The 15,022-nt window shown below is 42.9% G+C and overlaps 1 protein-coding gene across 1 annotated transcript in view; it reads left to right on the forward strand.

Moving 5' to 3' along the window:
- Nucleotides 1–311: 311 nt before the first annotated feature.
- The window catches only part of ctc1 (CTS telomere maintenance complex component 1), an 80,570-nt gene continuing 65,859 nt past the window's right edge, over nucleotides 312–15,022 (forward strand). The window contains exons 1-5 of the mRNA XM_078427342.1: nucleotides 312–466; nucleotides 2,162–2,349; nucleotides 5,236–5,500; nucleotides 7,778–8,001; nucleotides 9,109–9,250. Of these exons, the coding sequence (XP_078283468.1) occupies nucleotides 425–466; nucleotides 2,162–2,349; nucleotides 5,236–5,500; nucleotides 7,778–8,001; nucleotides 9,109–9,250 (861 nt within the window). The 5' untranslated portion in view covers nucleotides 312–424. The remainder of the gene's footprint in view (nucleotides 467–2,161; nucleotides 2,350–5,235; nucleotides 5,501–7,777; nucleotides 8,002–9,108; nucleotides 9,251–15,022) is intronic.

Below are 15,022 nucleotides of genomic sequence, written 5' to 3' on the forward strand. Positions count from 1 at the left end.
ATATATATATATATATATATATACACACATATATACACACACATATATATAGTGGAAGAAAATAACTGCAGATGCTGGTGCAAATCGAAGGTATTTATTCACAAAGTGCTGGAGTAACTCAGCAGGTCAGGCAGCATCTCAGGAGAGAAGGAATGGGTGACGACACACATATATAGAAGACTGAAACGTCACCTATTCCTTTTCTCCAGAGACGGTGTGAGTGACGCGTGTGGGCGGGGCTACCGCCGGATGGCCGCTCATTGGCGGGAGCCGGTCGCGGCCTGTGGAGGGCGCGGGTTTCATCCGTCCCCGGCCTTCCCCCGCTCCCTCGCCTTCCCGCCGCTCCCTCGCTCCCCGGCCTCCCGCCGCTCGCTCCCCGGCCTCCCCGCACTGGGTGTCCTACGGTTAAGACCCGTCAAGTGTCATGGAAGAGTTTGTGGCGGAGTTTGAGGAGCTGGGCGGTGCTGTGAGTCACGTTTCATTTACTGGAGTCACTGGGCTGAATGTACATCAATGTCTAATGTACACTGCACAGAGCACACCAATGACCATTGTACAATGATGTATACCAGTGAACAATGTGCATCAATGTCTAATGTACACTGCACAGAGCACACCAATGACCATTGTACAATGATGTATACCAGTGAACAATGTGCATCAATGTCTATTGTACATCGCACAGTGAACATCAATGCCGAATGCACAATGTAATGTCTAACACACACCAATACATAGAAAATAGGTGAGGAGTAGCCAGGCCCTTCCAGCCGAAGGGCTCGAATGTACAATACCTATTGTACACCAATGTAGATGTAGTGATGTTGGCTCGAAGGGCCAAATGGCCTCCTCCTGCACCTATTTTCTATATCAGTGAAAAATGTACATCAATGTCTGATATACATCAATGTATACCAGTGAACAATGTATCCGTGCCTTATGTACATTAATGTATATCAGTGAACAAAGTACATCAACACTTCATCATCATATCATATCATATATATACATACAGCCGGAAACAGGCCCTTTCGGCCCACCAAGTCCGTGCCGCCCAGCGATCCCTGTACATCAACACTATCCTACACCCACTAGGGACAATTTTTACATTTACCCAGCCAATTAACCTACATACCTGTACGTCTTTATACATTAATGTATAACTTAATATACATTAATATATATATCAGTGAACAATGTATGTCAATGCCAAATTTACATGAATTTATATCAGTGAACAATATACATCGATGTCTAATGTACATTAATGCACAATACTGTCACGGTTTAGTTACTGCATTGGTAATTTGCAGCTGGTGTTATCGAGGTGGCAGCCAGAGTGTTTAGATACTATCAATTAAAAATCTGTTTTTTTCCCCTTTTAACTGCAACTAGATTTTCATTGTGCCTATGCCTCAACGTAGTTGTGCATGTGACAGTAGACTTGATTCTGTCTTGCAACTTCCACATTGCCAATAAAATAAAACATCTGTTTTATTTATATTCATCGTGGATTGGGGTCTGCAGTCCTTATCCTGTGTGGTTTGTCCAAGTCAACTGCCCTCTCAAAAGATCCAACAAGCAGTGAGTGATGGGCAATACATGTTTCTGAAATTGTTTTATTTTCTTATGAGTGGAGAAAACCACTCAACCAATCTAGCTCTCAAAAGCAGATTCCTTGGTGTACAGGTGTTTGTAGAACTATCTTGATATATCTCTATCAATAGTGACCAAAACTTGCCTTCTTTCAATCTATCTGAAGGATTTAACAACAAATTAAATAATTTCTCAAAATGTCGCTAAGATCGGAATGGTGGTAGGTACGCCATAACTAGACACAAAATACTGGAGTCCAGACCTTGCATCATAACTATCTACCCTTTAGAGTCAGAGTCGTGCCATAGAAAATTATAACTTGCACCATTCTGTTTTCAGGGACTTTGTGGGAATTTTATAATTTGATGTCAAATCCTTCTGTAAGATGGAATGGGGAGGTAAATGAGATTGCAGCATGTGAGATGTGTGTGTTACATATTCACATTTGGTACTTTGTGACTGCATTAATGATGGAATAAAAGGTTCTGTTTGGTTTGAGGTGTGGCTTTAGCACAATTTGATATTGGCTGTGAAGTAAGTTTTATTTTCTTGGATTGCCTTGCAGACCGTTAAGTGGCTCCAGAATCTGTACAGGTTTACAGAGGAGAACCTCGTTCCTGTAGTACATTCCGAAGTAACTTGCAAAGAGCTGAGCACCTGTCTTGTTAAATGCCTGCGCCGAATTTGTCTCAATTGCAGTGATCCCTGCTGCCAACAAGGAAAAAATGAGCTTGCTCTTCTTTTAAATTACAGGTATTGTAAGCCACAAATCAACATTTTAGCATAGCAGTTTCGAATACAACATTTTCTAAATGCCAACATTCATTGTTTTTTTATTTTTATGACTTTAGCTCAATTGCAATATATTGCAGTTTCTAAGGTTAAAAACATTTAATTTAAACCGTGTCCCTTAAATTTGAGTCCTTGTGCATAGAAACATAGAAAATAGGTGCAGGAGTAGGCCCTTCGGCCCTTCGAGCCAGCACCGCCATTCAATGTGATCATGGCTGATCATTCTCAATCAGTACCCCGTTCCTGCCTTCTCCCCATACCCCCTGATTCCGCTATCCTTAAGAGCTCTATCTAACTCTCTTTTGAATGCATTCAGTGAATTGGCCTCCACTGCCTTCTGAGGCAGAGAATTCCACAGATTCACAACTCTCTTGACTAAAAAAGTTTTTCCTCATCTCAGTTATAAATGGCCTACCCCTTATTCTTAAACTGTGGCCCCTTGTTCTGGACTCCCCCAACATTGTGCTTGGATTCATTCATTTGTGCCAGTTATTGTGCACTTTGCTCCATCCTTGACTGTTTCCTGATGTTATGGAGCTCTTGAGCAAAAGAGGTTAGTGTGACCTGGAAGACTCCTTAAAACCTTACTCTTAATCAAATGTTCTGATATCTGCTTGCTTGGCTGAGTCTCCTTCAGTTTAAAAGTGCTTCTGTGAAGTCCCAACACATGTTATACACATTGAAGGTCCTATGTAAATCTGTTATCATCATGATTCCCTGTGATCACCTTGGGGACACATGAACCATTTAAGCCGTAATTAAATACCAAGGTGAAGGGACCATTTACAAGAAAGAATCATTTGAACTGGTGGCCCGACATATGTATTCATTATGGTATGTTGTCAAGCCTCTGCCAAATGCTGGCTAATTCATGGTGTGTGATTTTTCATCTTGATATTTGGGTTTGTTGCTATTCAAAACCTACACTATTCCAAAGTTACACTCAAAGTTGAGTAACCCAGTGGGTAATGCAGCATCTACTGGAGAAAATGAATGTTTCTCCAGAGATGCTGCCTCAGGAGAAGAGACCTCTGCATGATTCAGACTGAAGAAGGGAAACGTCAGCCATCCTTTTTCTCCAGAGATGCTGCCTGACCCGCTGAGTTACTCCAGCACTTTGTGTCTATCTTTGCTAAAAAACAGCATCCATACTTCTTTGTTTCTACCCTATTCCATCTCTTGTTATCATTGAATAATGTTGTATTTCTTTATCTTCCAATGCGCTATGGAATTTTGTGGATAAGTGATAATACCAACATGAAGTGTTCTTCAAAAAATAAATTGCAAACCATAATCAGCTTTGTACTCAAAAGTATAGCTTTGTAATTAACTGGGACTATGTGCAGACAACAGGTTTCTGGCTCACAGCAGGAAGTTGGTTACTCGAGTTATGTTCAACTCAGTTTAGTTTGTTGTCACGTGTACTGAGGTACAGTGAAAAGCTTCTGTCGCGTGCTATCCAGTCAGCGAAAAGACAATACATGATTATAATCGAGCTATTTACAGTGTATAGATACATGATAAGGAAATAAGGTAAAGCCAGTAAAGTCCAATCAAAAATAGTCGGAGGGTTACTGGTGAGGTACATTAGTAGTTAGGACTGCTCTCTAGTGGTCAGATCATCCAGTTGCCTGATAATAGCTGGGAAGAAACTGTTTCTACGGTATGGTTTGTGAACTCATGGGCATGAGACGCATGGTCAGTCAAACGTATGACGTTGGGGCTGTGTTAACCAGCCGACATCAAACCAGGCATGAGACATCTATAGCTAAATGATTTTGCACAATTGTGACTGAGATTAAGGAAGCTTCAGACCAGACTTATTTTGTCACTTAGCAGATCAGATATGGTCCCGGGCATCTTTGCTCTTGTCTATCAATAACTAGAATATTTGTGTGCCCATTTTGAAGTACTTTGAGGTCAAGGAGATTCTACTGAGATGTTCCCTGAGATAAGTTTTGCTTGTCATGGCGAATAATGACTTTGCATCAATCATCTTTCAGTTTCCAGTCACTCAGTCACAATCACAATAGCTGAATGTTGCTATTAATTGAAAGCAGGAAATAAAATGTACAATTTGATTCCTTATCTCTTGATTGTACACTGAAGACAGGGAGAGTACGTAAATGCTGAAAGGGTACTGTTGTGCTGAGACTGCAGAGTAAACCATTTTGTCTCAGGTTGACGTAAAACTCGTCGACAAAACTAGTACAGGTAGGCTGAAGAATGGCCTCATTGGTGTTATGAAAGTGAAAAGTGGCTGGTGATCACTCACCAAAATACGAAGAGGTGGGTGAACATCAAGACTTAATTATACAGTTACAAATTAGATCATTGTCATTTATACCAAGATTTAATGAAATTCCTTATTCACGTGATGCCCTCAGATTATACACCATAGGGAGGCACAGTGGCGCAGCGGTAGAGTTGTTGCCTTACAGCACCAGAGACCCGGGTTCGATCCTGACTATGGGTGCTGTCTGTAGGGAGTTTGTACATTCTTCCTGTGACCATGTGGGTTTTCTCCAGGTGCTCTGATTTCTTCTCGCATTCCAAAGTCGTACAGGTTTGTAGGTTAATTGGCTTTGGTAAAAAAATTGTAAATTGTCCCTAGTGTGTAGAATAATGTTAGTGTACGGGGGGATCACTGGCCGGCGAGGACTCGGTGGGCCGAAGGGCCTGTTTCCGCACTGTATCTCTAAAGTCTAACGACTAATGATAAGTATGGTAAATGTCACCACACTCCAGCACCATATTTCTATGAAGGCTCGAATATCAATTGTCACATTAATAATTGGAGATTGGTTCCATTTACTTGCCTGGTAACTTGAGGTTATTATTTTGCAGATTTATATCTCTCTGTGAACTCCAATCACAGCAGAAGAGCCCATGTTGTAGTCATCTAACGTGGAGCGCCAGGCAGTTCGAGGAATGGAGTCAGGACAAAGAAAGTGTTCTAGATGGACACAAGCCACTCAGTCGCACAAACCTGCTGCTGTGTGGCTATCTAACAGACAAGATCTGTAATATTCCAGGTATTTCAACGATTACTGGAGAGCAGAGCGATGGAAATTTGTATCTGCAGGGCAAGAATGGATTCATTCCTTGTGAGGTAAATGGATATCAAAACCGAATTGGCTGAGCCTGTTCTGCTGATTACTTTTGGTGTCTTAATTAATTCATGGAATTAAGTGATGGTAGAAAATAATTACCATTTGGTTTCCGGTGAGGGATATTGGTCCATTTGAAAGAAGCCTTTATGTTTTCAACGTGGTGGGGTCAATGTATAAACCAGCATCTGCAGTTTCTTTTCATTACAATTGCAATCTGTGTTGGATGTCTATGACGTACCTGATTGGTAAAACTAGTAAAGAATGCACATTTCTAGTAGAAATAGAGAATTTGAGTGTACTATCAGTGTGATAACTGGAGATGGTCAACACAAAATGCGTTCTACTTTATACAAACCCACTAGGCTATTACGAGCTGGAGATTGCCCTTTGCCAAAATGATCAAAAATCAAGTGTTGTGTACTGGCTTTAGTTTATTTTAGAGCATAGAAACAAGCACTTCAGCCCATCGAGTACACACCAATCTTTGATCACACGTTCACACTACTTTTATGTTGTCCCACTTTCTCACATCTGGAGTATTGTGTGCAGTTTTGTCTCCTAATTTGAGGAAGGAGATTCTTGCTATTGAGGGAGTGCAGCGCAGGTTCACGAGGTTAATTCCCGGGATGGCGGGACTGTCATATGATGAAAGACTGGAGCGACTGCTTGTATTCACTGGAATTTAGAAGGATGAGAGGTGATCTCATAGAAACATATAAAATTATTAAGGGATTGGACACGCTAGATACAGGAAACATGTTCCCGATGTTGGGGGAGTCCAGAACCAGGGGCCACAGTTTAAGAATAAGGGGTGGGCCATTTAGAACTGAGATGCGAAAAAACTTTTTCACCCTGAGAGTTGTGAATCTGTGGATTTCTCTGCCTCAGAAGGTAGTGGAGGCCAATTCTCTAGATGCATTCAAAATAGAGTTAGATAGAGCTCTTAGGGCTAGCGGAATCAATGGATATGGGGAGAAGGCAGGAACGGGGTACTGTATGTGGATGATCAGCCATGATCACATTGAATGGCAGTGCTGGCTCGAAGGTCCGAATGGCCTACTCCTGCACCTATTGTCTATGTATCCACTCCCTACATACTCGGGGCAATTTTAAAGTCCAATTAACCAACAAACCCTCGCGTCTTTGGGATGTGGAAGGAATCTGGAGCACCTGGAGGCACTCCGGGTATTCCCGATCACAGGGAGAACGTGCAAACTCCACACAGGCAGCACCCAAGGTCAGGATCAAACCTGGATCTCTGGCACTGAGGCAGCAGCTCCGCCAGCTTTAGTTTGTGAATTTTCATTGGAATTGCAAATTTGCATTTGGTTATTGATGTAGCAGGTTAAGTAGTGCTCCATATCCTTGTGAAACTAAAATTGTGTGAATGGTTAACAGATTCAGGAGATGGAAAATAATTGAATTGCCATGTTTTTTCCCCGAAACAATTAAAAGTACTCGGAATGAAAGCAATCCATTTCTGCAAATGAGACTGGGTCATGGTACTTGCAAAATGATAGAGTACTTGTAAATAAACTTTAAAGTACTATAAAGTAGGCTCAGTAAAAAAATATTTAAATCCTTATGTATTTATTCACAAAATGCTGGAGTAACTCAGCAGGTCAGGCAGCATCTCGGGAGAGAAGGAATGGGTGACGTTTCGGGTCGAGACCCTTCTTCAGACCCTGAAACGTCACCCTTTCCTTCTCTCCCGAGATGCTGCCTGACCTGCTGAGTTACTCCAGCATTTTGTGAATAAATACCGTTGATTTGTACCAGCATCTGCAGTTATCTTCTTATACTATCTTTTAAATCCTTAGGGTTGGGTTGAACAGGTTGGCTCAGTCTGAAGAACGGTCTTGACCTGAAACGTCACCCATTCCTTCTCTCCTGCGATACTGCCTGTCCTGCTGGGTTACTCCAGCATTTTGTGTCTATCTTTGGTTCAGTACTCGTTTTTAGGAGAGAGTAAAGAAAAATCTCCAGTTTCTCAGTTAACCATTCATGCAAATTGGATATTTAAAATTTACTGGGAAATTTATTTTGTATATAACCACATGTTGCGGTAGATTACTAACGTTGCTATCTGTGAAACTGGCTTTCCAACAGTAATTTGAGTCGCACCGGTGAATTTAAACTGTATTTGCATATGTAAAATGGTGGAAAAAGTCACTTCCTAGTGTTTGTGCCTGTTGTTTTATGAAAGTGAAAGTCATAACGATGTTTATATTTCTTCTTTATATTGACTTTCTCTTTCATGTGCAATTTTTGACTAGATTCTCAAACTGGATCCGCAATGGTTGGGGCATTTGGTACTGTTTTCAAGCTGGAGTTATATTCCTGTGAAAGATTGGAGACCGCATGGAATGGAAGCTGGTTACCTTGAAATAATGGATGCCCCTTGCCTCGTGCTTCGAAAACAGTCCGTTGATAAACTAGTGGGACCAAGCACCCTGAACGTATTGCTGCCTGACACTGCTATTCATCTCCTGGACAAAGGGTGAGAACTGTGTAAAGAACTAGACTAATTGGCTTAATTGTGATTTCTCGTGGCAGCTTGCAACCCAGCGGTATGAATATTGATTTCTCAAATTTAAAGTAACCCTTGCAGTCCCCCTTCATCCATCCCTCCCCCACCCCAGTAGTCCTGCTAGTTTCACTGTTCGTATCCCCTCCTTATCACCTCCTCCACAGCCAACATTGTGAGCTCTTTGACTGTTGGTACCGGTTCTGGAAACAGGCCCTTCGGCCCATTGGGTCCTGGACGACCAGCGATCCCTGCACACTTACACTATCCTAGACACACTAGGAACAATTTACAATTTTACCAAAGCAATTAACCGACAAACCTGTACGTCTTTGGAATGTGGGAAGGAACCGGAGCACCCAGGGAAAACCCACGCAGGTCACGGGGAGAAGGTACAAACTGTACGGACAGCACCCATAGCCAGGATTGAACCCGGGTCTCTGGCACTATCAGGCAGCAATTCTACCGCTGCGCCACAGTGCCGTCCTATTTTGTGGCAATTAGAATGTCTGTCATACATCTTGATTTAAAAAATTGCTATTATCATTATTTTAAATGGTTGTTTTTGAGAGACCATTTATTTTGTCTATTTAAATAAATAAATCAATTGGTAGTGACGTTCCTCTTTAATTTGATGCTGTCAGAACAACATGTGGATTGTTTAGACCACATAGACCACATAGCATTTCTGACTTTAATCCTGGTAAATGTAAAGAAACCCTACAATGAACAAATTTAAAAATTGAATAGATCTTTGAAAACCTATTAATCCCAGCTACCTTCTTAACTCTACATTTACCAGCAAGTGTTAAATTTAACTAGACAGTGGATTTCCCGATTACTCTGGCACTGTGAAGCAGCAGCTCTACGTTATCGGACCCTCCATCCTGGTTCTGGTGGGGGCAGGTGGTGTGTCTTTCTCCTGGTTTCTCCATCTGGGGATTCTGTGTGGCAATTGGTATCTTCACTTGTGAAGTCCCAAAAGTCAGACATTCAGCTTTGCTTGGAATTATATTGATTGGCCATGTCATGTTGTTGATAGGATGTGACCGTGATTATATTGTCTTTGTTTTTGCCAAGGTTTCACCATCAAAGAGTGAAGCTGAACATAGCTGGAGAACTTTGCCGCCTCGGTTCAGTCTTGAGCATCCGAGGGAAAACTTTCTTCTTCCTCTTTCTCAGCTCATTTACATCTGATACTTACCTTCCAGTTGTCATTAAGGTTTGATTTTTCTTAATTGTTGTATGCACTTTAAATAGTTTTTTAAACTATACATGTTCAATAAATAGATGCTTTTCATTCCAACAAATAATGTTTTAAAACTCGAAGGTATCACAAAATGCTGGAGTAACTCAACGGGTCAGGCAGCATCTCTGGAGAGAAGGAATAGGTGACGTTTCCGGTCGAGACCCTCCTTCAGAATAGTTGGCCTTTAAAGAAATGTCCAGACTGATCTGATTTTTATAGTTCTACCACACCTGGAGTATTGCGTACAGTTTTGGTCTCCTAATCTGAGGAAAGACATTCTTGTCATAGAGGGAGAAGGTTCACCAGATTGATTCCTGGGATGGCAGGACTTCATATGAAGAAAGACTGGATAGACTCGGCTTGTACTCGCTGGAATTTAGAAGATTGAGGGGGGATCTTATAGAAACTTACAAAATTCTTAAGGGGTTGGACAGGCTAGATGCAGGAAGATTGTTCCCGATGTTGGAGAAGTCCAGAACAAGGGGTCACAGTTTAAGGATAAGGGGGAACTCTTTTAGGACCGAGATGAGAAGGGTTTTTTTTCACACAGAGAGTGGTGAATCTGTGGAATTCTCTGCCACAGAAGGTAGTTGACGCCAGTTCATTGGCTATATTTAAGAGGGAGTTAGATGTGGCCCTTGTGGCTAAAGGGATCAGGGGGTATGGAGAGAAGGCAGGTACGGGATACTGAGTTGGATGATCAGCCATGATCATATTGAATGGCGATGCAGGCTCGAAGGGCCGAATGGCCTACTCCTGCACCTATTTTCTATGTTTCTATGTTTCTATCATCAATTCACACTGAACTTGTTTTTTTTATTGGAGTTATTGTTATTGCTTTCATTGTTTGTTAATTATTTCTCATGTTGAGTAACACTTTAAAATAAATTAAATGCAATGCCAAAGTCATTCTTTGGGCTAATGATTCAATGATACTTTATTGTCACATATACACAGGTAGAGCAAAATGATTTGTTTTGCATACAACCTGGTAAAATCATATAGTAGACCTCACCTAGGCAGTACACAAATGATCCCACGTTTCTGGCGCCGACAAAGCTACAACGGTTTGCTGATCAGTACTATCTTCTGCCTGCCGCCACATGTTACAGTAGGCGGTCCCCTACCATGTCCCCCTTTGTTCACGGGGGCCACATCCCCACTGGGTCCCCCCCTTCGTTCTCCCTGGCCCCCACCGGGTCGCTCTCGACGGCCCTCCTCGCTATTTCCGTTCAGGATTGTACTAAATCGATCAGAGTACTAAAAGATTACTACTGTGAGATTAGTAGATGCATTAAATATCATTTTTCAGACCTATAAATCATGGGAATGATTCTTGCAGATTAGACATTGACAAATATAAATCCATTATGCAAAAAAGAGAGAAAATTTTAAACTGCAGTCTAATTACTGTGCTGGTGGGTGTGATGTTTTGTGGACCGTGTGGGGTGGGAGGACCCGTTGCTCCTCCCATGCAGCAGGTGGAAAGCTGAGAAAGGGCAAGAAAGCGCAAAACACAGTCGACCAAATCGCGGAGACCATTTCTATTGAAGTGCTCGGTGTGTCCACGATCACCGACAAGCCGAGGATTTCGCTGCGGGTCTCGAACGTTGATCTACAGTTCCAGGTGGACACTGGTGCGGCTGTGTCGCTAGTGGGTCAGGACATCTGGGAGAGGATCAAATCGCCGAAACTGAAACCGGCCAATATCCGCCTTTTCGGATACGGACGACAGGCCATTCCCACGAAAGGCAAATGCACTGTCGCCGTTTCCTGTAAAGATGTTGCCGCTGATCGTCGTTGGCAAAGAAGGTACATCCCTGTGCACCATCGACTGGATCCGTGCTTTCAAGCTTGACATGAACGCCTTGATCTACGATGGATCTACCAGGGCATTGTCATCTACCACGGACTACAACATGGTCAGCAAATGTGAGAACAACCTGCAGAAGGTTCTTGACCAGTTTCCGGCCGTTTTCGCACCTGGACTCGGGCACTGCACAAAGATGAAGGCACGGCTCATACTCAAAGACGATGTCGTCCCTAAGTTCTTCAAACCAAGACCAGTTCCGTTCTGTCGGATGGACGCCGTCGACAAGGAACTCTGCCGTCTTGAAGAATTGGGAATTATCACCCATGTGGACCATTCAGAATGGGCCACACCCATAGTTGTTCAGAAACCTTGCGGCAAGGTGCACATCTGTGTCGACTACAAAGTGACTGTAAACCCTCAATTGCACATTGATCAACACCCCATACCAAGAGTGGACGAGCTGTTCGTCAAGCTGCAAGGAGGACAGTACTTCTCCAAATTGGACATGTCCGACACGTATCTCCAAGTGGAACTGGACGACGAGACAAAAAACCTGCCCGTGATCAACACGCACAAGAGACTGTTCAGATACAACCGGTTGTCATTTGGACCGGCGCCGGCCATCTTCCAGAAACTGGTCGACAATCTGGTTGCCGGGATTCCGTATGTAGCCGCCTACCTGGATGACGTAATTGTCACCGGCCGGACAGAGGAAGAACACCTGCAGAACCTAAAACAGGTCCTCACGGCACTGAACTACGGCATGAAGTCGCGCATGGACAAGTGCGCATTCTTCCGAAAACAGGTCACATATCTCGGACATGTGATCTCGGCAAGTGGTCTGAAGCCATCGGAAGAAAGTGGGTGCCATTGTGAAATTGCCGACGCCCGAAAATGTGAAACAGCTTGAAAGCTTCATTGGCAAGGTGAACTACTATGGCAAGTTCATACCGGCACTTTCCACTTTGTGCTCACCATTGAACAACCTGCAAAAACAGGATGTCGAATGGCACTGGTCCAAAGAGTGTGACCATGCATTCACCAGGTTGAAGGAGATGCTCGCCCAGAAGACGCGTTTGGCCTACTTTGACCGATTGAAGCTGAACTCGCTGGCCGCCGATGCATCGCCGTATGGTCTTGGAGCTGTAATCTCACAAACGGCGCCGAACGGCAAGAAAGAACCAATCGCATTTGCATCCAAAACGCTGATGACTGCCGAGATAAACTACAGTCAAGTGGAGAAAGAAGCACTGGCGATCGTGTTTGGTGTCCGGAAGTTCCACCAATATTTGAGTGGGCGACATTTCCTGCTCATCACCGACCACAAGCCGCTGCTGACTATTTTCAGTCCGGAGAAAAGTTTGCCTGTCATGACGTTGCAGCGTCTACAACGTTGGGCCCTGATCATGATGGGATATGATTACCGCATCATTTACTGACGGTCTGTGGACCCGTGGCTCCTCCCGTGCAGCAGGTGGCGCTGCACAGGACAAAGGGAGATGTTTTGTACATAGTTATCTTGGCTGTACACTGTGTGGAGTGTCCAGTCAGATCGTGTGGTTGCAGCCATTTTAATTGTCTTGCTGCCAGCATTGAGTTAATGTAATAAAGACTTTTGTTGTACCTTGAAGACTCTCAAGTTTTATACAGACATAGAACAAGAACATGAAAGTGGGGAAAATGCTGGAGCTTATTAGAATAGAAGAAATAACGCAACATTTAAAAAAATCAGCACAATTAGACAAATTAAGTATGGATATCTGGAAGGGAAATCAAATTTGACTGGAACTTTTCAAGGATGTAACTTGTAGAAATAGATTTTAAAAAACTGGTGTATGTGATATATTTAGATTTTCCGAAAGCCTTTGAAAGGTCAGTGTTCATAATTTATAGGAGCAGATTTAGGCCTTTTGGCTCATCAAGTCTACTCTGCCATTCAATCATGGCTGATCTATTTTTCCCGCTCAAGCCCATTCTCCTGCCTTCTCCCTGCAACCCCTGACACCCGTACTGATCAAGAATCTATCAATCTCCGCCTTAAGAACATCCATTGACTTGGTCTCTACAGCCTTCTGTGGCAATCAATTCCACCACCCTCTGACTAAAGAAATTACTTATCTCCTTTCTAAAGGTACGTCCTTTTTTTCTGAGGCTATGGCCTCTGGTCCTAGAGTCTCCCACTAGTGAACACATTCTCTCCACCACTCTATCCAGGCCTTTCACTAACAAATGAAACTCCAATTAAGTAAAATTGAAGAGCATTAGTAGTGGGCTTATTGTGATGGCATGGATTAAAATTTGGTTGACAGACAGGAAACCGTTGAAGAAATGGATGTCCTTTTGGGTGGCAGGTGGTAACTAGCAGTTTGCTTGAGCCTCGGCTCTTGAGTGTAGTTTAATAATTTGGATGAGGGAACAAAATATTGTATTTTGAAGTTTTACGACAATAATAAAGCACATGGGATTGTCAATTGCAGAGGATGCAGAGGCTTCAAGGCAACTGAGACTGAGCAAGTGGGCAAAAAACATGGCAAGTAAAGATAAGTGAAGAAATGTGAAGTTATTCACCTTCAAAAAGGAGAGTATTGTTGAAATGGCATTACACTGGGAATTGATTTCAGTTTAGATTATGGTCATGTGCATGAGAATTTGAGTGCAAGAACAAAGATGTTTTGCTACAGTTATGTAGGGCAGTGGTGTACTGAGTTAACTTGTTCTCCCTAACTGAAGTATTGTGTTATCTCTTACCTTAAAGGATAAGCTTCCCATAGAGCAAATATAACAAGGGGTGAGATAACAAGGTCTCCGGTGTGAAGACAAAAGATCAACTAGAGTTTAAAAGAACATGAGCGGAATCTAATTGAACGTTGTAAAATTCTGACATGCCGAACAGACTTGGATATGGGGAGGATGTTTCCCGTGTCTGTGGAGTCGATCATGATGGGTCACAATCTCGGATGCAGGGCAAGAAACAAACGTATAGCTGAAGTGAGGAGGAATTTCTTTATTGAGGATGATAAATCTGAAGCGAGTGTTCCACAGAGGATATTATAGACCAAGTTGCTGAAAAAATACCAGGAGTTGGATACATTTCTACATGCCAAAGGCATCATGGGGAGAGTGCAGTGTTGTGGCATTGAGGGAGATAAACCACCATTGAATGACAGAGCAGGTTCAATGGGTTGGCTGTACTATTGCTCTTTTGTCTCTGATATGGCAAGGTGTCCTTGGGTAAATAATGAACAGGTGAGCTCGGCAAACAGTGGGAAATTACAATGCATTAAATTACAATGCACTACGAAAACATTATCCTATGAAAATGAAAAAGACTCACTAAACTGGTGATGAATTAGTCACTCAGCATGGAAACAGGCCCTTTGCCCCAACTTGTCCATGTTAACAAAGATGTCTCATCTAGGTTAGTCTTATTTGCCTGCGTTTGGCACTTATCCCTCTAAATCTTTCCGATTTATGTACCTGTCCAAGTGTCTTGTTTTAAATGGTGTTATGGTACCTGCCTCAACTATCTTTTGTTTAGTTTAGATATACAGCGTTGAAACAGGCCCATCAGCCCACCGAGTTCACGTCGACCAGCAATGCCCGCACTCAAATGCTATCTTCCACACACGAGGGACAATTTACAATTTCACCAAGTCAATTAGCCTACAAACCTGTGCATCTTTGGAGTATGGGATGAAACCGGAGTACCCGGAGAAAACTCATGCAGCTCACGGAGACAACGTACAAACTCCATACAGACAGCTCCCACAGTCTGGATTGAATGCGGGTCTCTGGTGCTGCAAGCAGCAACTCTACCACTGCGCCACTGTGCAGCCTCCTATGGCAGCACATTCCATATATCCACCACCCTCTGAGTAAAGACATTTCCCCACAGTTTTCTATTAAATCTTCCCCCTCTCACGTTAAACTCT

Source organism: Rhinoraja longicauda, chromosome 33, assembly GCF_053455715.1.
Source record: "Rhinoraja longicauda isolate Sanriku21f chromosome 33, sRhiLon1.1, whole genome shotgun sequence".
In the NCBI taxonomy this organism is placed as follows: Eukaryota; Metazoa; Chordata; class Chondrichthyes; order Rajiformes; family Arhynchobatidae; genus Rhinoraja; species Rhinoraja longicauda.